The sequence below is a fragment of the Lithobates pipiens genome, unplaced genomic scaffold, assembly GCF_037356315.1.
Source record: "Lithobates pipiens isolate NorthernLeopardFrog02 unplaced genomic scaffold, aLitPip1_a1.2 Scaffold_3, whole genome shotgun sequence".
Classification (NCBI taxonomy): Eukaryota; Metazoa; Chordata; class Amphibia; order Anura; family Ranidae; genus Lithobates; species Lithobates pipiens.
In genome coordinates, this window is record NW_027507790.1 from 66,548,466 (window position 1) to 66,575,763 (window position 27,298).

General features: G+C 42.5%; 1 protein-coding gene and 1 long non-coding RNA gene across 25 annotated transcripts in view; one reads left to right on the forward strand and one right to left on the reverse strand.

Moving 5' to 3' along the window:
• Window positions 1-27,298, forward strand: part of RIMBP2 (RIMS binding protein 2) — a 777,506-nt gene that overhangs the window by 404,256 nt on the left and 345,952 nt on the right. Inside the window, exon 1 of one of the 24 annotated variants that reach the window (XM_077461796.1) lies at window positions 15,967-16,076. The exons of the other annotated variants lie outside the window; for them this stretch is intronic. Within the exon in view, the coding sequence (XP_077317922.1) occupies window positions 16,056-16,076 (21 nt within the window). The 5' untranslated portion in view covers window positions 15,967-16,055. Of the gene's footprint in view, window positions 1-15,966; window positions 16,077-27,298 lie in introns of those variants that run through there. 24 annotated transcript variants of the gene reach the window in all.
• Window positions 1-27,298, reverse strand: part of LOC143940432 (uncharacterized) — a 197,746-nt gene that overhangs the window by 29,229 nt on the left and 141,219 nt on the right. The gene's annotated exons all lie outside the window — the stretch shown is intronic.

The window sequence follows — 27,298 nt, forward strand, 5'->3', positions numbered from 1 at the left end:
AAAGCTCCACAGTACATGTCATTGATACAAATATACAGTATAATAGCTTACTTCAGAGTGCCGGTTGGCGCTCTGCTCACTACCCGCTGGTCTCCTCTGCCAATGTGCAGAGGGAGGTGCTGGGAAACCCCTGCTGACGTTAGTCAAGAAGAGGAGGGGAGGAGACCGGCGGGCAGTCACGCGAGTCTGAAGTAAGCTATTATACTGCATATTTTTGAGATGCACTGTGGAGCCTAATGTTCTATATCAGAGGGCACTATAGAAGAAAAAATGTTTTTTTAGAGCCAGGAGGATCTGGGAGCTGACACTTGGGTGGGGGAGAGGACAAAGGGAGACATGGGCACAGGAGACACGGACACCAGACTCATGTCAGGGCTCAGCGGCCATGATAGATCAGAGTCAGCGCAGAGAGGGAAGGGTAGAAACTGGCAGGATCAGCCAGGTCAGGTGTTATGAGGACCAAATGACACAGAACAAGCACTGTGCTGTATAACATGCTTTAAGGAAATCAGATTTATTTTTAATTTGTTTGGGGTTAGCAAACATTTTAAGAATCTATTCTCGTGGATTGCACACCCAGAACACGGTGCGGGAAATACACAAGGAACGTGGGTTTTCCACATTGCGTTCATGTGTGAGCAGGCACTAAAACCAGAGAGCTCCTAATCTGCATATGTTTTAAGTAGGTGTCTTCGAGACTACTGAAGCCAGTGGATAACTATGACAGGGACCTAGTATTGTCAAAACCAGAGGTTTTTTAGTTTAGTACATAGTGGACATTCCCGTAAACGTATATTGCTACTATTATACACTGCCCTGGACACACTTGTGTTCTCCCTCACCACATTTACAAAAAAAAAAAAGAGGGGTGGAAATGGATTATCTGTACAAATATCTTTTGTTTCTAAAGCTGCTGTGAACAGACACCAGATAAGAATCAGAAAAGAACAACATGTTGTGCTTTTTTGGATGAGTCTCTTGATCTCCTTATCTGCCTGAAGGCTAGAAGAGATCAGTTCCCCTATAGAAAGCATGTTCTGTAAAATGCTGGCCATACACCAGTAGAATATTTTTAAAACAATGTGTTTTCTGTGACATTTTACGATTTTCTAATAGTTAATGGGGTTAAATTGACAACCGTTTTCACCCCTAGTGACAAGAAAAATCAAAGGATAGAATTTTTTTCTTGAATAAACAAAATTCTAATTGTGAATGTGGTGTCCATATGAGTCCATAAAAGTACTAACGCATGCTCTGCTAAAACTTTGTTCTGAACATGCGTATGAAGATTCCAACTAAATTCTGCTGGTGTATGATCAGCTTAAAGCATGATACACACTATCGTTTTTTTTGTCCTTCAACCCAGCGGGCTGAATGAAAAAAACTATCCAATGTTAGTACAGCTATAGGTGGGCGCAACCTATTGCATTAGGGTGTATACCCCAAAGCTCAAAGCTACAGCAAACTGTAGGTTACTACACTATGGGGCATACCTCCACTCTTTAAATCCCTATATGGTATACTTGTGAGACCGGTGAGACTCTCCCTCCTGAACACCCTAAAAACTACCCTTAAAGGGGACGTACACACGCTGGGAATAGGCAGGATAGGAACGCCAGCGAGGACCTGGGCTGCCACAGTAGGATCCTTAAAGTGGTTGCAAACCCTTACAAACCACTTTGACCTACAGGTAAGCCTAGATTAAGGCTTACCTGTAGGTCCAAGAAATATCTCCTAAACCTATATGGTTTAGGAGATATTTACCCGAAGACAGCCACCGCTGTCTACGGCACATGCGCCGTAGACAGCGGCGCGCAGGCGCATTGGGCAGGCCGCAGATCGCGGCGATATGCCGCGAGTGTCGGCTCCCGTGCGTATGCGCGGGAGTGACATCATCGTGGCTCCGACGAATCACAGCGCCAGAGCCGCGAGACCTGAAAGTCGCTCCAGGATCCATGGCAGCGGCGAAGAGGAAGACGGAGGACCGCTTTGGGGGCTTCGTTCTCAAGTAAGTTATTCATAATGAGCTAGTATGCTATGCATCCTAGCTCATTATGCCTTTGCCTTGCAGGGTGTGTTTTTTATTTTTTTCCCTTTACTTCCTCTTTAAAGGGGATGGTCACCAAGGACCACAAAGATATACAAGTCTATGCTGTTACCTTACAGCAGTAAGGTAAGGGGACACCCATATAATTACCACAAAAGGACTGCACAGGATATCCACCACCTGCAGCACTTTTATATTGAATTTTGTGTATAAGCACCAGCACTTTACTTTTTGGATTCAAAGCACCACCACACCGTGCACCTTAGAATTTTTTTACTAATGGGGATATTTATGGACATTTTTAACTATATACGTTTTTGATGTTTGATGTATTTTACTCAGTTGTGTATATCTGTGATTGTATGTTGAGACGTCAGCACTTTATTATTTTGTTCTAGCACGTGGGTTTACCACCACTAATATTCACTGCTACACCTACGTTGTATTTTGGCACACAATGTTTGTTTTTGTCAGAGAGGGGGTGGGTAATAAAGGGCAGCACAAGGAGTTGGAGGCGGGACTATAATTGATTGTGATTGGCTTAAAGCCCCACCCCCACTGCTGCATTGCCATTTAGCACCCACCCCCTTAATCAAGCCAGTCACAATCTATAGTCCCACTACCTTACTCTCATTTAGTAGAGACCAGCAACATTCTCTTCTCTGTATAGTTGTCAGGTGTCCTGGTTTTTGCTGGACAGTCCTGATAGGTTCATATGTATGAGAAAAGCAGTACATGTGTAGTTTAAAATGAATGTGTGTTAATTTGACTCTAATAAAAGTGTCACATCCCTAAATATAATGCATAAAATGGGTGTGAAGGATGGTGGGGCTTTTGAACCACTACACAATGATGTCTTTACTATTAAAAATACATTTTCTTTATTTGTACAATTTCACCTTAAAAACTCCTAGCCATTAAAAACACAAGAGTAGCTAAACATTGACCCCAATATATCATACTTTATCAACCGTCAAGGTATCTCCATACTAGTATGTAAGCGGAATACATCACATATCACTCTTAAGCCCCGTACACACGAGCGGACTTTTCAACATCCAAAGTCCGACGGACTGAGTCCGTCAGACTATTCGATCGTGTGTGGGCTGCAACGGACTTTTGACTCACCAAAGTCCGAAGGACTTTAGAATATGGAACATGCTTCAAATTTTTCCGAAGGAACTCCGCCGGACCCGGTCCCTTCGAAAAATTCGCTCGTGTGTATGCTACTCCGACAGACTAAAACCGACGCTAGGGCAGCTATTGGCTACTGGCTATGAACTTCCTTATTCGAATCCAGTCGTATGTCATCACGTTCGAATCCGTCGGAGTTTAGTGTGATTGTGTGTGGCCAAGTCCGCTCAGCCGAAAAGTCTGTCAGAACTCCGTCGGAATTCCAGCAGAACTCCGATGGAACTCCTTCGGAAGTCTGTCGGACATAAGTCCTCTCGTGTGTACGGGGCTTTACAATTCCTTAGGACGGATATGATAGGTCCTTTATAGCTCAACATGTTTCTTGTTTTGTATGCTGGCTGTATTTAATTCTAAATATCTGTTCTTATTCTGCATTTATGGACAATACACAGTGTCACTTTTCTTGGGTGTAATTCTTAGTACAGGCGTTTCCCGGATTACAAACAAGATCGGCTCTGTAGGCTTGTTCTTAAGTTGAATCCATTTGTAAGTTGGAACAGGTATATTTTTTAAGTGTAGCTCCAGTCAAAAAAACTATTTTTAAGCTTTTTGGATAGCATAGGGAAGGGTTAACACCCCTGCAATGTTTGTTTTGCTGTCTCTGCCCCCTGTTCAGAAGATTTCACCTCACTTCCTGTCCCAATGACAATTGGATTATGAAAATTTTGGGTTGTTGTGGAAACAAGCCTTGGTGATAATGCTTCAGTGGAGACACCTTTTTCCCATAATAACTCTTATGCCCTGTACACACAGTCGGACATTCAAAATCCGTTGAATTTTTTCAGATGGATTTTGGGCCAAACTTTTCTTGCATACACACGGTCACACAAAGTTGTCGGAAAATCTGATCATTCAGAACGCGGTGACATACAACACATACGACGGGACTATAAATGGGCCAATGGCTTTCATCTCGTAATTTATTCTGAGCATGCTTGGCACTTTGTCTGTCGGAATTGTCTACACGCGATTGGAATTTAAACAATCGGATTTTGTTGTCGGAAAATTTTAGATCCTGCTCTCAAACTTTGTGTCGGAAATTCCAATGGAAAAAGTCTGATGGAGCCCACACATCGGATTTTCCGACAGCAAGATCGGATCACACATTTTCCATCAAAGTCCGACCATGTGTATAGGGCATTACAGGCGTGAATTTCCCTTCCTCGGGGTAGATTTACTCTCACTTCCTGTTTCGTTCCTCCGTTTGTAAGTCGGCTGTTTGTAACTAAGGGACCGCCTGTATATGTTCTTATTATGTATGTATAGATTTTGCTAATTTCACTTCTTTTCTTCTGTATGCCCTGTACACACGGTCAGACTTTCCGATGGAAAAATGTGTTGGGACTGTGTTGTCGGAAATTCTCATCGTGTGTGGGCTCAATCAGACTTTTTCCGTCGGAATTTCCAACACACAAAGTTTGAGAATCTGGATCTAAAATTTTCCCACAACAAAATCCGATCATTTAAATTCCGATCATGTGTAGACAATTCCAACGTACAAAGTGCCGCCATGTATGCTCTAAATAAATTACGAGACGAAAGCTATTGGCTACTGGCCTCTTTATAGTCCCGTTGTATGTGTTGTACATCACCTCGTTCTGAACAATCTGATTTTCTGACAACTTTTCTGACCGTGTGTATGCAAGACAAGTTTGGGCCAAAATCCGTCTGAAAAAATCTGACGGATTTTGTTGTCGGAATGTCTGACCGTGTGTACAGACCATAATTCCCAGTATCTGTTCTTATTCTGTATGCATGGACTCTGCACAATACTACTTCTTTTGTCCTACATGCTGGGTACAATTCTCAGTGTATGTTCTTTCTTCTGTATGCATAGATGCTGCACAGTACAACTTCTCTTGTTCTGTATGCTGGTTGTAATTCTCAGTATTTTTGCTTATTCTGTATGTATGGACACACTGCACAGTATCAAATCTTTTGTCCTGTACACTGGGTATAATTTTCGGTTTCTGATCTTATTTTATATGTATGGAAGCTGAACAGTACTACTTCTCTTTTTCTATATACTGGGTTTAATTCTCAGTATTGTTCTTATTCTGTATGTATGGCTCCTGCACAGTACCACTGCTCTTGTTCTGTATGCTGGGTGTATTTCTCAGTATCTGTTCTTATTCTGTAAGGCCAGCCACAGATGGTTTGAATCTTGGCTTGTCCAGCACGAGCTGGCTGAGATTCGAACCGTATGTGGGCAGGCTGAATGTACCAAGTTGATCGATCAATCAACTTGGGTACAACCAGCCTGCTGTATTCACTTGCAATTATCGCTAGCGGCTGCTATAGTTGCTAGCACTGTCTTCTCGCAGTGAGGACGGCTTCCCCTGCCGTCCCCACTGTTTGGACACCAATTGAGAAGATACTTGCTTGGCAGGAGGGATTCCCCTGTCAATACCATCTGTGTTGATGGGGAAATCGTGGTTGCAGGAAAGAAATTTGCACCATCTATGACCTGCCTAAATATGCATATTAGCACTTCTATTCCAGGAAGTTAGAGGAAATTTTTCCAAAGAGAAGGGAGTCCCCTCTTGTTAGTGGTATAGTTGTCCCCATTGGAGTGTTCCTTGTCAAAGCAGCTGGTTGCTAGCTGTGGTGTCCGGTGGCTGTGTGCAAAGGGGGAAGGGTCCGGCCCAATATCACAGCTAGTGTTACAGGGCACATAGAAAGAGATAAATAGGAGGAGATAATATAAAGTCCTATATGTACTATGTCCCATTAGGAATTGAATAATGTAAAAAAAAAAAAGAATTATTTTTCAAGCTAAACTACTTGATTGTTTCAGGTGCAATCTGCCTCTGGATATGTAGGGAATACATAATCTTCAAATCTTCAGTATAGGAGCAGATGGGTATGCTCAGTTTGAGTTGTACGGTATAGATTTGAAAGGATTCTGGCCAAGTTTTATCTTTCCGAATTCTGAATAATGTCTAGTTAGCAGCAATTAATGAACTAATCTAAACTAGCTTGAATCTGGAAAATCAATATGGATACCCATCAATTAAATTTAGTCTCGGGGCATTCTTCTCTTTTGACTGATAACAGTTTTGTTTTATATAATTTTTATATTTTACTGACCTAATTCTTCCCACTATTTCATTAAGGCTAGGTTCACACTGCCATGCGGAGAGGCTTGCAGCAAGGGTCAGGTGTGATTTCAGTCTAAATTTTTCGCTGAATTCAGACCTGAAACAGACCAGAAGATGCACAGGACTCCTGTGCAATTTACTCTGCAGCCATTCTGAAGCTGTGTGAACCTGCTACATTGAGAGCCAGTCACTGTCTCCTGACATGCGATATGGATACGGGAAAACCTGCATCTAATTTGCAATAGTGTGAACCCAGTCTTAAATAGCTAGAATATGTGCATTCTCAATGCATTCCTTACAAATATGAAAGCTGACATCAGCGCTGCAACCACTGATCAACAAGAGTTTTCCAACAATCCTATTCGACAGAAGTTGATGGTTAGCTCCCTGCTGAATCAGCCCAATTTCCATCCATCTATGGCCAGGTTAAATTACTGACCCTGGGCAAGCATTTAGCAAGCAAAATAAAAGTGAAGTGAACTCCTCAACCGTATACATGTTCCAGGTTATTAAATCTGAAAAAATTGGTCAGGATAGTAAAATTGTAATTGTACAGTACAGAACACCGGCTGATACCCTTGGCTGATACCTTCAGGTGACTGGGCACTGGCAAATCTTTTGAGGACATGCCCCTGGGCATCCCCCTATAACCCCGCCTCACTCCATGAGTCCTCCATTTTTTGCTAGTGTTCTGAGGTGTTCTGAGGTGATGGACCTCTTCTCTGCTGTGGAGATAGAGGTCCACTCTTAGCCTTACTAGTTTGTTATTTTACTTCAGATTCTTCTATCATCTCTTTGCTGTCTTCTAATACAACAATAGAATCAGTTCATCTGGATTGATGCAACCTTGGTAAAACCTTGGGAGCTGTACCCGGACCCCACAGCCTTTAATGTTGCTTCAGACACTGGATCCCACATGGGAGCTTACCTCAGCCCTTTGAACAATGAGTAGTTAGCCACAGGGTGCAATATAGGTCCAAGGCCGTGCTTCTTTCCTATGGAACCCAGACCCTGAAGTCCCCTCCAGGGGTATGCACACCATAACATGATCAGCAACATGGACAGGTGAGACCATGTCACCCAGTATCTCTGACTGTAGCTGTAGTCCCACAGGAAGTATGAGACAGATTATCTCCATTACTTGCTTTATACTATTTATGTGTATCCTTGTGGTCCAAGTCATTAAATCAGAAAATATTTAAACAGTTTTGCAGTGAGGTTAATAACATTGTTACAAATTGAGGTAAAAAGAAAAAAAAAAAAAAAAGAAAAAAAAAGAAGGAGAGAACTGCGCAATCCCTAATATTTCTATTAGGATATAAGCCACCCCAAAAAAGTGCTTATTATGGCTTTAAAATCTAAAGACTACATGTGACAAAAAATATATAAAATATATATATTGCCTACAGTTTGTAAAGTGAACATATGTAATGACCCTTGTTTGTCATAAACCCTAAATTAAGTAAGTAGTGCTGGGTCTGTGATACCAAGCATTCAAAAGCGAAAACATGTGACATTAAATCCAATATGACTTAACATTGTGAAAAAGTGAAACAGCATAAATGTGACAATATTGAAAAGTCCTTTTGTGAGTCCAAAATAAAAACACCACGTGTTGAATGGAGAAGGTCCAATCCAAAGCCCTATGGATTGGCGTGAGACCAGACCAGGTGTACCTCCACCAAACAGATAGCCCTAGCCCCTTACCAGATGCCCCAGTAAGGAGCGCTTTATCACAAATCAGATCAGAGGATAGGTCAATCTTGAACAATCCCAATGGAACTTTCTACTGTAAACCAGGTTAGGGGATACGCCAGCCTTGAACCATCCAAACCAGGGGAGAACACTTTGTGGAGCAGGACTCATATATATTTCATTGGAGAATCAGAAAGGTCCGCCATAAAAGGAAAAAATACTCCAAATAGTGTAAAATCGTTTAATAAAACCACAAAAGTAAAAGGAAATACACTTACAGACGTAAGGAAACACAGGGCATATCATCGAAATTGGGCAGGCGTCGGCCGATCGCGAGCTCAAACGATATCCCTTCCGGTACCAGTTCAAATTGAGGCAAAGAAGCGTGTCACACCACCCAACGCGTTTCGTGAAAAAGTCACGTCGTCTGGGGTATGGGTGACACGCCATATTGCCTCCGTTATATAGTGAATGACTAGCACAAGCCACCTCCTCCATTGCACGAGCATAATTCACTTCCGGGGTCAAACCGGAAGCGTGACATGTAGATTGTGAATCAATAAGTCAAAATAAACACACTAAAAAATGTGAATCCAATATACCTAAGAGGGGGAGAACACTAATCGGTGTGTATCCTTGTGAATAAAAACACAGTAAGGCAATAACGCCATCGGCCGTCAGGCCGTCTCCCTCCGTACCCACGGTGAGGAACCAAGCCTCACTGTCACGTCCAATGGCGTGCGGGGTCAGAGGACCAGAGCGGCGGAAGTGACGCGTATCATGCAGTCACTCGCCCCTCTCTGGTATGCAGCCAGATAGCACCGCCCCCTACAACGGCATGACGGCACGCCATGCGTGCCAGACGGATGGGCAGCGCGCGCTACCCCCAACCCCGGAAGTGCGCGCGCTCCATCTAATACCAGGCCTCGCTTCCATTACAAATATAGAGCGAAAATGAATCACCAACGAGGAAGTGGTTGCGCTCCATCTATTACCAAGCATCGCCTGCATTACAGGGATAAGATGGCAAAAGACAGCTATGCCAAATAGATCACAAACAGAGGAAATAAAATCAAATCCGGCACAGGATAAAATAATAAAAACCGAAAGGAGGAGGGGGCCTGCCCACACAGTCACACTATACAAAAATTGCAATAACAAATAACAACTTAAAAATGCACATCAGAACTTGATTCGGCTCACTGGATAATAGAGCCCCTCAAGTGTATATAACAGTATTTTAATAACGAATAAAATGTAATAAAAAATAAAAAATGAAAAGTGATGAATAAGATAAAAATCACCCATAGCTATAGGATAGGGAGGGCGTCAACCGCTTTAATAGGAAACCCCATCTCCGTCATATTCCCTAAATCTTCCGAACCCAGAGTTCTAGTGGAGGCTAACCCTATAAAAAAAGGAACCCCAATATCCATCATACTCCCCAAATTCCCAGAACCCGAAGTTAAGTTGGGGGCTGACACATCTATTTGTAAAACACTCTCTAAGGGGTGTCAGAGAAAAGTAATTTATACAAAAAAAAAAAACAGTATTGCAAAAAGGGGAAATGCATCAAAAATTGCACAGAAAGAGTGGGATTCACAAAATGCCATTCACCCAATTGGAAAATAATGGGTACTTTCCAATATATGTCATAAAATTGGCAGAAGCATCCCATTAGGCATTATTGATAAATGCATTAACATCTGTATCGGTGTTCATACCGAAAGGGGTGTAGGTTTTAAGCCTGTGGATCCAAGACATTTCCAACCGTGAGATCTCTCTAACCAAAGCGCCACCCCTCCAGTGGGGTTTGTACTTGTCGATCCCCATGTATAAAGTATTGGACGGATCCCTACCATGTTTTTCGTCATAGTGCCTGGAAAGGGGATGTTTATCAAAGCCCCGTTTAATGTTAGCAATGTGCTCATTCAATCGGACCCTGAGGGCCCTCTTAGTTCTCCCCACGTACTGGAGCCCACAGGGACATTGGATGAGGTAAACCACTGCCTCTGAGGAACATGTAATGAACGGCTCTACTGTGTATCTCCTCTGGGTGCTAGTGGAAACAAAATCAAGGATCTTAGAACTTTTATTTATATTGCAGGAGCACACTTGGCAATTCCTACATCTATAGTACCCTTTAAGGTTCTGAAAGAAGCACCTATCTTTTTCAGGAGGGTTTTGCACACTAGGGGCGACCTTACTACCCAATGTAGAAGCTCCTTTAAAGATCACCCTAGGGACTTCCGGTAGAATAGTTCCTAGAGTCTGGTCAGTGGTCAGAACATGCCAATGCCTGCGGATAAGCTGTTTGACCTTCTGATGTTGCATCGAAAAGGTGGTAACAAAGGGTAATACAAACTGATTCCCATCATCATTTTTCTCCCTATCAACCAACAGGCTAGGCCTGTCTCTATTCCGTGCCTTGGAACAGGCCTCAGACAACACTTCTGCCGCATACCCCTTTTCCAAAAAACGCTGAGATAATATTTCAGCTTGCTCATCAAACTTAGTAATGTCGGTGCAATTTCTCCTCAGGCGCAAATATTGCCCCAAAGGGACCGACCTTAGCCAAGAGTCTAAATGGCAGCTGCCCAAAGGAATATAAGAATTCCTATCAGTGGATTTGAAGAAAGTGGAGGTGATAAAGCTGTCACCATTAACCCTGATGTTTAGGTCTAAAAAGTTAACCCCTTCCTTACTGGCTTCATAACTAAATTTGATGCCTCTCGTATTGTTGTTTAACCCTTCCATAAAATCATGAAGCTCCCGTTCATCGCCCTCCCAAAGGAGGAGGACGTCATCAATATATCGTGCCCACAGCACTATCTCCGATCGTCTGGGGGAATCGATGACGTCCTCCTCCCACTTAGCCATGAATAAATTGGCCAAGCTGGGGGCATATTTGGCTCCCATGGCAACCCCTTTATCCTGACAAAAAAACTGGTTGTCGAACCAGAAATAATTGTGCTTTGCTGCAAAATCTAAGAGGGTCAAAATAAAATCAATCTGGATCGGAGTCAAACTGGAGTCTCGCTCCAAATACAATCTAGCGGCTTCAAAACCCAGTTCATGGGGAATAATAGTGTAAAGTGATGTGACATCAGCTGTCACAAGCCATAAACCTGGTGTTGGTTTAATGGTACTTAACACATTAAGGATTTGCTTGGTGTCCTTCACATATGATGGGGTTTTCTTCACAAGTGGTTGAAGAAAAAAATCTATATACCTGCCCACCCTGGACATCACTGAGTCGATGCCACTGACTATGGGGCGACCAGGGGGGCAGGTAATACTCTTATGCAACTTGGGGAGATAGTAGATGACTGGGGTTCTGGGGGCCATAGGTATGAGGAAAAACTTTTCCTTCTCCGTGAGGATCCCTCTACGGAAGCCTTCATCCACTAATCCTGTTAATTATTTTTTGTATTTAACCATATTAACCAAAAATTGAGGTAGCCTTTTGATATTTCCTCAGTATTTGAGTTAATTAAATATATTCTTTGGTAGTCATAAGGGATATAAATTCACTTTGTGTGCAGTAGCGGTGATGTCATCATCAAAACAAATACTGTACATTGAAAAAGTAAACTTATTATTGATGGTGCTTTTTTAAACGACCATCCTTCCTCTGCTGGTACCTTCTGATTTACCCTGACTAACAGACATCTGCCACGTAGCTGTGCATATTCAATACTTTCACTGTATAATAAGGGCAGTCTGGCCAAGCAATCTTATTAAAAGGGGTACATATCTATTAATGAAACTCTGTTTTTATTTCTGTTACCCTGGAGACAACTGGACAGGGTTAATCGTTGTTACCATTTATGACCCCGCTAATTAGTGTGTGCAAAGGTGATCTCAATAGAGAGACTACCACCAGGGTACTATTAAATGGGATTATCACTTGAAGTGGAATTCCACCCATATAAAAGTCAGCAGCTACAAGAAGTGTAGCTGCTGACTTTTAATAATCGGACACTCATCTGTCCCACAGTCCAGCGATGCGGGGGAAATGAAGCCCCGCTCCTCTGCTCCCCCTCCTCTCCTTGGCGCCGGCATTGGCTGGGCAATCTTCTGGGACCTGTGATGTGTCCCAGAAGATTGTACGGAGGGAGTGGGGAGAGGTGAACTTCCTTGTGGCTCCGTGGAGCCCCGACATGAAGTGGGAGCTGAATGCCCCTAAAAAGAGGGTCCACTCCCTCCCCCCAAAAAAAGACATGCCAAATGTGACATGTCAGGAGGTCACCTTCACTTAATTTTTGGGTGGAACTCCACTTTAAACATAATTTATTTTTATTAGAGTTTTACACAAAAAATTAATGCACGACAAAAAGAATATGAAGAAAGTTTCAGCATTGTAGTGTATATATAAGCAATACATATGAGCTAACATTTAGTGACTTATTGCCTGTGTTTGTGATCTGTGTTTGCAAGGCACGTTCTGCAAATCAAAAGTCCAGTGCATTTTGAAAATGGTGTGGGAAATGCGAACGGAACTCGGGTTTCCGGGACCGCGTTCGGGTGGAACTTTAGTGTACACGTAAAAATTTGCCAGAAGGAAGGTTTCTTTATCGCAGAAGAGACATAGTATCTCCTCTACAATGAAGGATTCTTACCTACCTTGCAAACTTCTTAAACTGTACACTAAGCTGCACATATGTAGCTCAGTGTACAGTTCCAGCATCTGTGGGGTGCTGGGATAAATTGCCTTTCAAGTACACGTGTGGAAGTTGCATCAACCCAGTCAGGCCAATCAAGATAGCCAAAGAAGAAGAAAGCGAGACAATTTTGGCTTTGCTTAGAACAGGGGTCTCCAAAATGGCCCTCCAGTTGTTCAGGAACTACAATTTCCATCATGCCTAGTCATGTCTGTGAATGAGTTTTACAATGCCTCATGGGACGTGTAGTTCTGCAACAGCTGGAGGGCCGTAGTTTGAAGATCCCTGGCTTAGGGAATGTGCAGACATCACATGGCTGGAGGGGAGGAGAGTATTATTCTACTTTAATGCACAAAAAAAAATTAATAAAATGGGAACAATTACCTTCATAAATAGTATATGTTTTGTATCGTTAATCCTTACATACTATATAAATCTTATACCTGTATTATAAAGAAAATTGGCATGCAGATAAATAAAAGGGAAGAAAAATTGTACACTAATAGTTTGGAAGGGTAGTAAAGGAGGAACAAGATAAAGAGAGAGGGAAAGGGGAAGAGGCTAAATGAAAAGAAATGAGAATGAGGGGGAAAAAAAAGGTGGATTACCACTTTAAAAGCACACATGAATCATAATTATGTACTAACATTGCATCTCCACCTGCTGGTGAAATATATTATTGCCGCTGTATGAACACAGTAGAGTTGGGGAAAAAAATGTGGATAAATTATTTTTCATAGTGAATTGTAGTTCTCCAATTCCCATGAATAGATGCATGTAGAGTTGTATGATCTGCCAAGAATCATGAATTCATTTAAACAGGATGCAAGGATTGCATGATTCTCAGTGGATTATTTGAGTTACTATACATCTATTATAAGCAGATTTTTAAAAATGTATTTTGCTGTTACGTTTAGATCTTTCCTGCTGCTGATTTCAGCAGTTTGCAAATTAGTTACTAAACTTTAGACACAAATTAAAAAAACAGCAGCAGGATGGGGGTCTGATGCAAGACTAATGCAGGAAGATTAGAATCAATCCCTACTACCAAGAAAGATCAGCGTAGCATAGTATAGTTTATGCAGATCTAAACCCTAACTGGATGACATTTCGTTTTCCAAAGCACTGTGCAAAAAAAACAGTTGTCTTTATCATAGGTACTTACTGTATATAGCATCATCAATTTATGCAGCATTTTAAACATATATCGTACATTCACATCAGTCTCTGCCTTCAAGGAGCTCACAATCTAAGGTCTCTAAGTTACATTCATACATGTATGTTAGGGCCAATTTAGACAGTAGCCAATTAACCTACCAGCATGTGTTTGGAGTGTTGAAGGAAACTGAAGCACCCAGAGGAATACCACACAGGCACATGGAGAACATCCAAACTCCACGCAGGTGGTGGTGTGGTTGGGATTTGAACCAACAACCCTAGTGCTGTTAGGCAGAAGTGCTAACCACTTATTCACAATGTTGCCCCTCTTTTTTAACCTCTTAGCCCTTGTACACACGGTAAGACATTCCAACCACAAAATCCGTTGTATTTACTCCGACGGATTTTGTCCGAAACTGGTGTTGCATACACACGGTCGGACAAAGTTGTCGGAAAATCTGATTGTTCGGAAGCTTATAGCTTTGGTCTTGTAATTTGATCTGAGCATGCGTGGCACTTTGTCCAATCGAAATTCTCTTCAAAACGATCGGACAAAGTCCGATCGGATCATGTTGTCGGAAAATTTTATATCCAGCTCTCAAACTTTGTTGGTCGGACATTACGACGGAAAAAGTCAGATGGAGCCCACACACGGTCAGATTATCCGACAACACGGTCCAATTGGACATTTTACGTCGGAATTTCCGACTGTGTGTACAAGGGCTTACAGCAACTTCTTGTCTACATGCACTCACTCCAGTGTCATCAGCATGCCATTGGTCTGGACAAGGTTTCTGATGGTGACAAAGGTGGACCATGCTTGCATAATGTGTACCAGCACAGCCATTTGTAGGTTTGCATGTGAAAGAGTGACAATACAGGAGCACAATTCACTATAATAGGAAGTGCCTGAAAAAGAACCTTGATGGCAAGATCACTGCATATTATTTTTAAATAAATCTGTGTATTTAAAAGGATTATATATATATATATATATATATATATATATATATATATATGTGTGTGTATTTTTCAAATTAGTTCATTAAAAATTAGACTTGGTTCTGAATATAAAGTAAAAAAAAATCTGATCATTCCCCAATCCCTCCTCCAACAAAACGCCGTCCAACTAGCCCCCCTCCCCCTGCCAAATCCCCAACTTACCAGGATGCTTCTCCCTGAGGGTTTCTGTTGATTTTCTAATTTAAAGGAGCCACCCACAGCTGTGGCACATTGGCACAAATAGGGTGACGTTACCACCCTTGTACTTAATTGTTTACTTCTTCTAGCCCCTTAACGTAAATTCATACTTTGATATGGTAGAAGATAAAACCAAAGGACACACCAGCCTTGCACATTATTTTGTGACAACTTTATTTAACAAACAAAAAACAGATGTGTACTTATAAACAGCGTGATTTGACAAGCACATCAATGTCCACATTGACCAGGTCAACCCCAAAACATCCCAACCTTAAGAAGACCCTCTGAATGAACCCATGCATTGCACCCACGATGCACTAATCACAGCTGCAATGCTCCTCAGGCTTCAGTGGCAAAAATGTAATAAATGCACATTTTTTATTTTATGAAGGTGGGTGCATTTACTTTAATGTGTTAATGCTTATATGAGATTTTATTAATTGGGTTTAGAATTTTAAATGTAAAGGTAAACCCTGTTTTCAAACATCAACTCTACAAAATAAGACATGAACATCAACCTTCTAAAATATTGCGACAACCCACAACATGCATCACATTTCAATTTTATTGTAGCCAGATGAAAGAATAATTGACAACATCACTGCATTTTTGGTGATTTTTTTTTTGATTGAGTCATGTAATTCAGTTGAAGCCCGTAGTCTACTTAAGGTAATAGTTTATAAAATGTAAGCTTCAAAAGAACGGACTGATTCCTGCTGGACACAGCTACTCTTATGTAAATAACAGCGATCATCGTTCTCTTATAATCGACCTGAAGCTCTCCTGGATTCTTCCTTCAGTATGAGAGGGAGGGAATTGGTGTTTACTATTCTCCTATAAAATCCCACAGGGTGTGCAGCTCTGTCTTGCAGCTGGCACTGAAAGGTCAAGACTAGCAGGAACATTCATTTTAATCTATCCACATGCATTGCAATTGCCAGAACATCTATCTGTGTGAGCTAGTGTCATTAGGAGATGAAGATGGATATGTGAATGCAATGCTTTGCCTGCAACGTAAGTCCACTTTAAATCAATGCTCAATAATAATAGCTTGTTCCATGGGTACCAAATAAATTGGTGCTCTGTATTTATTGTGCTGCTCTTTTTTACAGAAAATTAACACAGATAGCTATCGTTCATCCATTGAGTAAAATACCACAGGTCACCACCGTGCTATTTAAATAGTAAATATGTAATTTCCCTTTGCTACGGTTGCCAGGGTTTTGAATGACATGTCAGATAATAAAGTTTTAAGCATTTGGTCAGCAATGATTAAAATGTTTGAATATTTATCACCATGACTCACTAATTAGAAGGTCGAGCAGAGTATGCGTTTTCGGCATGGTACTTGTCATGTGTTAACAAATAACTGCATAGCGTATATTTTGCAATGGCTAATTAGTCTGGTTCTAAAATGATTTAATTATACTGTTAATTTGGATGCCACTGTATTTTGTACATAACTAAGCTTTAGTGTTGGCTCGATTTTATTAGAGCTGTATTTTGAGATTATTGTGACAATTCTTGTACATTTTAAACCAGCAACAGGCATTTTAAATATATGTTCTGTTTTAATATTTCAGTATCACGTTAACAAGCACATCTTTTATATAAACTAGTAACTGTTCCTTCTTCTAGGCAGTCCTTGTATGGGCTTACAGGATTTTGTTTTGTACTCATAGGTTCCATGACATTGGTGTGCGCAGCCTATTACATTAGGATGTGTACCCCAAAGCTCAAACACACATGGTTGTGTGTGTGTGTGTCTACATACTGTACAGTATATATGGTCCAGACACAGTGAAAGAAGTTTGTAAGCACTTCTCTTATGGCAGAGCCGGTAATAGGGAAACTGTTCCCATCCCCACTGCTAAAAAGAGAGCGATAATGCTAATGCGCACTGATTAGGGTATGCCCAGGCACACCTGGCACACCCTGTGCGCACACCTATGTCCTATGATGATTTTTATGGGTATCTGTCTAATTTGTGTATCACTAACACCTTAGAAATACTGCTGTAAGAAAACACTTAATTTTAGATGTTTTAGGATAAAACTATTATTGCCCAAGACTAGTTCTTTTTCTAAATTTCTTAAAATTGCATGTGATAGCTACATTCCCATTATCCAGAAACATCAGAAGTAAGTATGTTGTTACTGCTGTTTAATAAAGAAAACCTGTGCCAACAGAATTGTGGAGGCTGCTATTGCTGACTCATTTCTAAATATTCTTGTTGCCTGGCTCTCTCTGACTTTAAAGCGGAACACCAGCCTACAACAATCTTTATAATATACCGTATTTATCGGCGTATAACACGCGCCGGCGTATAACAAGCACCCCAAGTTTAGGAGGGAATTTTAAGGAAAAAAACTTTTAGGAGGGAAGTTTAAGGGGAAAAAAAGCCCTTTTTTTTTATTTACTTTTTATTTATATGCCCATCAGTGTCATCTGCAGCCTTGTCCACCATTGCAGCCTTGTCCACCATTGTAGCCTTATGCAGCCTTGTCCACCATTGTAGCCTTATGCAGCCTTGTCCACCATTGTAGCCTTATGCAGCCTTGTCCACCATTGCAGCCTTGTCCACCATTGCAGCCTTGTCCACCATTGCAGCCTTGTCCACCATTGCAGCCTTATGCAGCCTTGTCCACCATTGCAGCCTTATGCAGCCTTGTCCACCATTGCAGCCTTATGCAGCCTTGTCCACCATTGCAGTCTTGTCCCCCATTGCAGCCTTATGCAGCCTTGTCCCCCATCGCAGCCTTGTCTATTTTATTTTCTATTTGTTTCTAATTTTTTAAAAATGCCGCCGCCGAGATACAGAGCCGGATGTGCATCTCGGCGGCGTGCAGTAGTTCTGGGCGGGCCTTCGGCTCTTCTCGCCAGCTTTCGGCCATTCTCGACAGCTTTCGGCCGCCGAGAAGAGCCGAAGGCGGCCGAAAGCTGCCGAGAACGGCCGAAGGCGGCCGAAAGCTGCCGACAATGGCCGAATGTGGCCAAAAGTCGCCTTGAAGAGCCGAAGGCGGCTAAAAGCCGCCCAGAGGCTCAGAATTTTCGGGGGATCGGCGTATAACACGCACCCACGATTTTCCCCTGCTTTTAAGGGGAAAAAAGTGCGTGTTATACGCCGATAAATACGGTACTTCCCCCTGTGCAACTGTGCAACTTAGGCCGCGTACACACGCGGGGACTGTTCGCTCAACTTTGTCCATCAAACAGTTTCAGCAAACAGTCCGCTCAAAATTAGCATGGACGGACTTGCCCACACACGACGAACGAACAGTTTGCTGAAACCGTGCGCGATGACGTGAACGGCACGTACGACGGGACGGAAAATACGACGTCCTATACACTGCATTACAACTTTCGGCGTGTAAATCCTTTCTGAGCATGCGCGGAACTTAGTTTGACGAACAAGCCTACACACGAGGGGACTGTTCGCTGAAACCAAGTTTCAGCGGACAGTTTTTCGGAATTTCCGAAAAACTTTGTTCAGCAGACTGTTCGCTGAAACTGTCCGCTGAAAGCCCACACACGGGCGGACTGTCCGCCGAAACACTGTTCAGCGGACAAAGTTGGGCGAACAGTCCCCGCGTGTGTACGCGGCCTCACTTTTCCTTATTTTAACATCTATTTAAAGTTTTCAAATTCAAAGGATATATTCACCTTTTGAATAAAATTCGCTAAGACACCCCCCAACACCCCCCTTCCCCAACACACACACAGTCACTGAGCAACTGCTCGTTTTAGTGGTGCTTTAGCGCTGTTTAAGTGACTCTTTAGCATGGCTTTTCGTCTGCTAGCGGGGCACTTTTAACCCCATAAAAATTGTTAAAAACTCCAGTTTTGCAGGGTTTTCAAACTGCTTTTCAGGTGCCTTGAAGGCGCTGCCCATTCATTCCAATGGGCAGGGTGTTTTGGGAGCGCTAAATACAGCACTCCCAACACGCCCCAAAGATGCTGCTTGCAGGACTTTTTGGAGCGTCTCGCAAGCGCACCGCCCGAGTGTGAAAAGTCACATTTGAATGAATGGAGGTGGATTTCAGGCACTTAGCAGAAGCTATTTCTAGTGCTAAAGCACCTGAAAACCGCCCCAGTGTGAAAGGGGTCTAAGCGTTCAAGGGGCCCCAGTAGATTAAAAAAATGCTGCTGCTTATAAAACTGTTGCTTGGTTCAAATGACACACCTGTGTAGCAGCATCAGCAGCTGAACTCAGCTCTACTGCTACAAGGAGAGGAAGCGCGCACTGCAGATGTGCTAGTTTTAAACAAGAAAAAGTGCTCAATCCTGTGAGGCAGGGGGCAATCCCGCAAGGTATGGTGCCTCCTAAATTGTAGGCAGGATTAGGGATTGCTCACAGTGGTAGTTTCTCAGCCAGGCTGTGGGGGTGCCATGAATGGCCTACAGGTGGGCATTTAAGCTAAGCAACAGTTGCATCAGCTGCACTGTTGATCTTATTCAGCAGGTGAAGCCTTTAAAATGGAAAGAAAGATATCACATGTTTATCTTTTGGTCTCTTCATTTTGCTCAATACTGGCCTGTGAGTGGTGTTGAGTGAAGCCAGAACATAACTGCAATAAAGTTGGCCAAAAATTCTTGGGAAAAAGAGTCTAATAAAGTCTGTTCATTTTTCTAATCATTTGTGGGTCAAATCGGCGTTGGTTTTCAACCACATTGGCTAGAAAATTCGAAGGAGCGGCATTTTGCATTTTTCTCAAATTAACAAATTTCTGCGTATGTGATTTTTGTTCTGTAAATTCCATTCATTCCAAAATCAAATGGTAAAAACATCACAGCCAGTTACATCTACTTGTCAACGACACTGCTGCACCTCTCTGGACCCCCTTATATATCTTTGCGGGTATCTACACTTTATTTCACCCTTTCCTTTTTTAATTTTTGCTATTCCAACACTTACTCTTTTATCCTCACGGGTATCCTGGTTGCTACACACTAATTTGGGTGTTCTCTCTTTCACTTATTAGCTTTGGAATTGGTTTATTATTATTTAATTAATTTTCTATACTGAATTCCACAGATATCTTCGGGAATCAGCTACAATATTTATTATGTACACTTTCAAATGCCAATTTCTCAGCAGCACATTGGATACCCCCCTTTTTGTACAAATTAGTTGTCGGTGCCCCTGTCCATGCCCCTGATGTTACCGTCTCAGCTCCTGGGGATAACGTTTGTTTAAAGTGCCCTTTACCATTGTTATTACCAACAGTTCTATCAACTTACTACAGAGAGGTGAGAGTGTTAGGGACCTTCTATGTTCCCCCTCTTTCTCCCGTGTTTTAAATCTTTTTTTCTAATATTATACAATTTTTGGCATTTTTTTAGATACTTCTTAACCACTTACAGACCGGACCATTTTGCTGGTCAAAGACCAGACCACTTTTTGCGATTCGGCACTGCGTCGCTTTAACTGACAATTGCGCGGTCGTGCGACGTGGCTCCCAAACAAAATTGACGTCCTTTTTTTCCCACAAATAGAGCTTTCTTTTGGTGGTATTTGATCACCTCTGCGGTTTTTATTTTTTGCGCTATAAACAAAAATAGAGCGACAATTTTGAAAAAAACGCATTATTTTTTACTTTTTGTTATAATATCCCCCAAAAATATCTAAAAAAACATTTTTTCCCTCAGTTTAGGCCGATACGTATTCTTCTACATATTTTTGGTAAAAAAAAATCGCAATAAGCGATTATTAATTGCTTTGCGCAAAAGTTATAGCGTTTACAAAATAGGGATAGTTTTATGGCATTTTTATTAATCATTTTTTATTATTTATTTTTTTACTAGTAATGGCGGCGATCAGCGATTTTTATTGTGACTGCGACATGGTGGCGGACACATTGGACATTTTTGACACATTTTTGGGACCATTGTCATTTATACAGTAATCACTGCTATATAAATGCAGTGATTCCTGTGTAAATGACACTGGCAGTGAAAGGGTTAACCAGTGGGTGGCAGTGTAGGGGTTAAGTGTTCCTAGGGGTGTGTTACTAACTGTGGGGGGGTTGGGCTTTAATTTAGTGAACACTGATCTTTGCTCCAATCTCATGGAGCAGAGATCAGCGTCACTAGTTGCTAGGCAGAATGGAGAAATGCTGTTTACAACGGCATTTCTTCATTCGGCCGCTCCGTGAGATGATCGCGGGTATGCCCGCGGCGATCGAGTCCGCGGGTCCCGCGACCGGACTCGCGGGGGACCCGACCAGCACAGGAGCGCGCCACCGTCGGCGCGCTCCTGATGGCAGGGCGGCAAATTTAACGGACGTACAGGTACGCCCATTTGCCTGCCCGTGCCATTCTGCTGACGTACATCGGCGTGCGCTGGTCGGCAAGTGGTTAACTATGCATCTTCTCCTGATGAGTGGTAATGTAACCACGAAATGCGTAGAGCTTCTTTTATGATGCAACGTCACAGTTCCCTTATCTACCGGTTGTACTATGCTTTTATTATAATGAACCAATCTCTCATTGTTACTATGTCTATATGATACCATTGCAATTTGGTCTACATGCTCAAGGTCTATTATTATTTACTATGTTGAGACAATTGTTTTATATTATGAACTATTTTTATACATTGAGACTTAATATTATGTTGAGATATTTTGTATACATTATGAATTGTTCAGACTTTATCTCAACAATGTATTGTATCACTTTGACATTTCCTTTTTATGTGTATGTATACCACTTGCAATAAATAACCGTTTATTTATTGATTGGTCCATTCTGATTCAGTAATGTGCTTCATATAAAGTCCCACTAATTGCTCCCTCTTGTTCAAGATATTAGGGATGAAGGTATATAATATAGTATTGCCTCATTTAAAGTCCCAACCCTAGTTTTAGTCCTAGTTCTTTTTTCAAATGGTAAAAACAAACTAAATCTTTTAAACAACAAATAAATGTTTGAGAATATTCTGATAATTTTCTTTCAAAATTCTATCCATCTATGGGCAGCTTGACACACACTCCACAGTGACATTTAACAGACATCATACTTGTCTAAACTAATAGGCCTCTTTCACACTGACGTCCCGTTCAGGCCCGCCTGTCAGTTTTTCAGGCGGACCTGAACGGATGCTCCATAGAGGTCTATGGAGCGTCGGATGTCAGCGGTGACATGTCCGCTGACATCCGACCCGCTCCGATCCGAAAAAGTGTAACGGAGGAAAAAGCTATTTTTCCATCCGTCTGCGGATCGGATCGGGTGACGACGGGCACTGCGGTCCGTCGTCATCCGATCTCCCATAGGGGAGAGGGGCGCTGTGACAGGTCCGTCCCTGCGCAGTGTGCAGAGACGGAGCTGTCATCTCCCTGCTCAGCGGGGATCGACGGAGTGATCCCCGCTGAGCAAACGGACATCCACGGGGCGGATCAGAACTGATCCGCCCCGTGTGAAAGGACCCTTACACACAACTTTACCTAAATGTGAACAGCAGACGACAGTTAAAGTGATTGCAAAGCTTTGAGTTATTTTTTTCTTAAAATAACAAAAATATCATACTTGCCTCCACTGTACAGTTCGTTTTGCACAGAGTGGCCCCGATCATCCTCTTCTGGGGTCCCCCGGTGGCTCTGGTAGCTCCTCCCTGCATCGTATAACCCCCTAGGAGAAGCTCTTTCCCAGGGGGTTACCTTGCGGTCGCGCTTCTGAGCTCAGCATTTGTGTCCATAGACACAGAATGCCAGACTCTGCTCCTGCCCCCCCCTGGTTGCGCATCATTGGATTTGATTCATAGCAGTGGGAGCCAATAGCTGTGCTGCTATCAATCTATCCAATCAAGAGCCAAGAACCCTGGGCAGAGGAAGAGCGCGTCTCCGCCATGGGAAATTCCAGGGCTCAGGTAATTAAAATGAGGGGGCTGGGGGGGGGGGGGCGGTCACCGCCAGGTGTTTTTTCACCTTAAAGGGGCTATAAACCCTTGTGGTGTTTCACCTTAATGCATCCTATGCATTAAGGTGAAAAAACACCCGGCAGTGACTGCCCCCCCCCTCCCTGTTTTATTTACCTGATCCCTGGAACTTGTCCCTCTGCCTGGGATTCTCGGCTCGATTGGATAGGTTGAAAGCAGCGGAGCCATTGGCTCCCGCTGCTGTCAATCAAATCGAATGACATGGCACCAGGGGGCAGGGCCAAGTCCTACATTCGGCGGCTATGGCCGTTGAAATGCTGGATTAGAGAGCGCACCAGCAAGGTAGCCCCCCGGGAGAGTGCTTCTCCTAGGGAGTTAACTGATGCGGGAGGAGTCGAGAGAGACGCCGATGGACCCCGGAAGACGATGTTCGACGCAAAATGATCTGCACAGTGGAGGTAAGTATGACATGTTTGTTATTTTTTTTTTAAATAATCAAAGCTTTACAATCACTTTATCGCATAGGATGCATTAAGGTGAAAAAAAAATGAGGGTTTACAAGCCCTTTAATGGTAACATATATATTTCTTATGGTACAGTTTACCTTTAAAACAATCCAACATTCATCTTTGCTAATTATCCATGCTACACTGGCACGATTGAAGCACTTCTGTAAAATCGAATGAATAATGTGAATTTTAGGTGTTAGGGTGAACATGTTTTACAGTCTTTCAAATTATAGAAATTTCCCAGAAAATCCCAAATCCTCAGCCTTGTAGACTATTGATCAAACAAGTAACACATTTTCTATACATTAACTCCCAAAATGTGACAATTTTAGGCAGACCAAAAAGCTTTCCTCCCATTCATTAAGTGTTGTGAGAAATTGCTTCAATTGGTAGAGCTTCAAGGATTCACTCGCTTACTTCTTCTTTTTAAGGGCTTTTCTTGCCCAATTTTATTAAAAGAATGTTCAGAGAACAAAATCAATGCGTTTCCCTCGCAGTGCTTTGCAAAACACCAGATCATTAGCTTCCTGGCTTACACGTACGTCACTGTGACTCTGTCCTTAAGCCCCATACATATCGGGCCGAATGCCGGGCGACATTGGGCGCATTAAAAAAAAAAACTGCTGACATTCTGTTTGGCCGGCTTCTGTCGGACAAGCTTTCTGGAAAACCAGCAGCCAACTGCTGTAATCTGCTGGTGTGCGGTAATTCATAGAGCTATGGGGCTGTCACAGGTTCTCATCAAAAAATCCAAAATGAATCTATGATTGAAAGGCCCACTGCTTCATTCATAGATCCTGTTTCATTCATAGTCTCTGTAGTGTGGCTTCTATGAATGAAGCAGCTAGGTATAGAAAGTTCTGGCATTGTCAGGCTTTCTTGATGACAGCATGCGACAGCCACCTTAGTTTTATTAACCCCCACCCAACAAAAAATTACGGCAGCAAGGGTGGGGTGGAGACATGGACAGGAATATTTCAGGTTGGTAATGTGGTGCAATTCACCACTTAAGCCCCGGACCAATTGTCATCCTAAGGACCAGAGGTCTTTTTACAATTTCGGCATCCGAAGGACACTTCTGGTAGTTGGAGGTCCAGTTGTATGTCAGATTGGAAACTACTAGGGACTAAATCGCAGAATATTAGATAGGCTTACTCTGAGCTCCAGTGCTACACCACAGTTTCTGCTGGTGAGAACCTGTGTTTTAGGCTGGTTGGACAACAGTTGGAGGCTCTCCCCATCACTGCTGATCTTGTCTTCAGGTCTCTGACACAAAGACAGATGCCATGTTTTGATCATCCTGAGGGGCCCCTGCAACTGGTCTTTGCTGCAACATTCATTTGGAGGTATCTCTATTAATAACTATATATACCTGGGTATATGTGCATAACTCTACCAGGACTCTTCTTGGGCTCTTTGCTGATAATATCTGTTTGTACATTGGATGTATGTTTTATAACAGGGCTCAAAATTTCAAGTCCTAAACTACTAGCCATGCCTTAAGGGTTATTCGCAAACCACCCAACCCCTACCCCTGCCCCTAATTCCCCCCCTAAACAAGCCCCTTTATAAATTATCTCATGAAATTACACTTAAATGTTTTATGCAGAATTAAGTTACAAAAATAAATATTAACAACTTTATCAGTGCCCATCAGTGCAGCTTCATCAGTGCCCATCAATAGAGCCTCATCAGTGCCCATCAATGCAGTCTCATCAGTGGCCATCAATGCAGTCTCATCAGTGCAGGGCCCTCCTGTACCTTTTGTATTGTACTGTAATTGTGTTGTCCCCCCTATACATTGTAAAGCGATGCGTAAACTGTTGGCACTATATAAATCATTAATAATAATAATAATCAATGCCCATAAATTCAGCCTCACCTGTGCCCATCAATGCAGCCTGATCAATGCCGACCAATGCAGCATGGCCTGTGCCCACCAATGCAACTCACCTGTGCCCACCAATGCAGCATGATCTGTGCCCACCAATGTAAGGTGGGACTGTGTGACAGCGAGCATACAGCAAATCAAATGAAAGCTGTTACAGTTGGCAATCTCTGCTCTGTGATCTCCCCTTCCAAAATGGCACTTAGTGGGGGGATCAGGTACCTAGTTTTGGCAGGTACCTGCTCCCATGTCCCAGCTCTTCTTCTGGGACATATCACAGGTCCCAGACAACGGGACCATTCACAATGTGCAGCGAGACTCGCGTATACACGGTGGGCATGACAGCCAGGGGCCCACAGTAGAATCTGTCGCTGGAGACAATAGATCAAGGGAAGGAATAGCTTGGGTGAGCACATTGTTGGATCTTTGGACAGGTGAGTGTCTGTTTATTAAAAGTCAGCAGCTACAGATTTTGTAGCTGCTGACTGTTAACTTATTGACCTCAAGAAGATTTACCCCTGATCGGGCCATTTTTTGCTTTTTGGCACTGAGTTACTTTACCTGATATTTGCGCAGTCATGCAGCGATGTACAAAAACAAAAAATGTATATAATTTTTTCCCCACAAATAGAGCTTTCTTTTGGTGATATCTGATCACCTCTGGGTTTTCATTTTTTGTGCTATAAACAAAAAAGACCAAATATTCTGAAAAACAAACAATATTTTTTACTTCTGCTATAAAACATATGCGATAAAGAAATAAAAAAATGTTCTTCATACATTTAGGCCAGTATGTATTTTGCTACATATTTTTGGTAAAAAAATCCCAATAAGCATATATTGATTGGTTTACGTGAATGTTATAGCGTCTACAAACTATGGTGTATATATACTGGAATTTTTTTTATACTAGTAACCATCAATAACTTATAGTGGGACAGCGATATTGTGGCAGACAATCTAACACTAACTGACACTGACTTCAGCATGAATATTCAGCCACAGTGACCCCTGTGGTGGGATGACTATTGCACAACATAACTGAACCAGAACTTGCAGCAGACTTGCAGAATGTTTTCAAAGAAAGTTGATCTGGAGTCATGTAATGCAGACTTGCTGCAATTGTGCAACAAACTTGTGAAGCCTGGCAATAGCTTAGGAAGTCATTTTCAAACTTGCAGCACAATTGCTTGATATCTGATCAGTGATCTCCCCCACTGAGATGTTGTGTTGAGACGCCCCCCCCCCCCCCCCCCCAGCCAAATCACTCCGATCAGCACTTTCAGCCATTGGCTAATAGCACTGCTCAGGAGCCGGCTGGCTGCTGGTTCTCCAGCATGCTCGGAAATAAGAGAAGCTGTGCTAAATAGTCCCAAATATTGCTGGAAAATCTTAATTGAAACGGCATGTTATTAATCAACATATAGCATGGAATAAATATTCTTCCCAGTGGCACCACAGTGATTCAAACCAAAAGGTGCCTTAAAAAAAACCTGCTTACCTGATGGCAAGCAAAAAGGGCATGTGGCTATAGCCCAGCCAAGGCCTTTAAAATCAGCAAATGACCCAGAAAAGGTGACTGACCATAGTGTAATACAGTCTATTCGATTTAATTATAAAAAAAGTATTGCACTTACATTTGGTATGTTTGAAAGTTGCATATAAAAACAAAGCCGGCTGGTAAACAACAGAAGCCTGTCCTCCTAGTACATAGCGTGGTGATGTCAGCACATACCAACCAAACATTCAGCGTCTGTCCAACCGGCTGACATACACACAGGCCGACTGTCCCTTTGCTAGTCACAGTGCAGCCAGGCCGCCGGTGGTGTGTTCTTGCCCCCAACCAGAAATGCCGGATTACGTACTAGGTACTTGAACGGGTACAGGAGAGCCACTCTGGCGCTGTATAACTAGGTTATGCAGTCAGCAAGTGGTTAATAAACACAAAAATGACTGAAGCTCC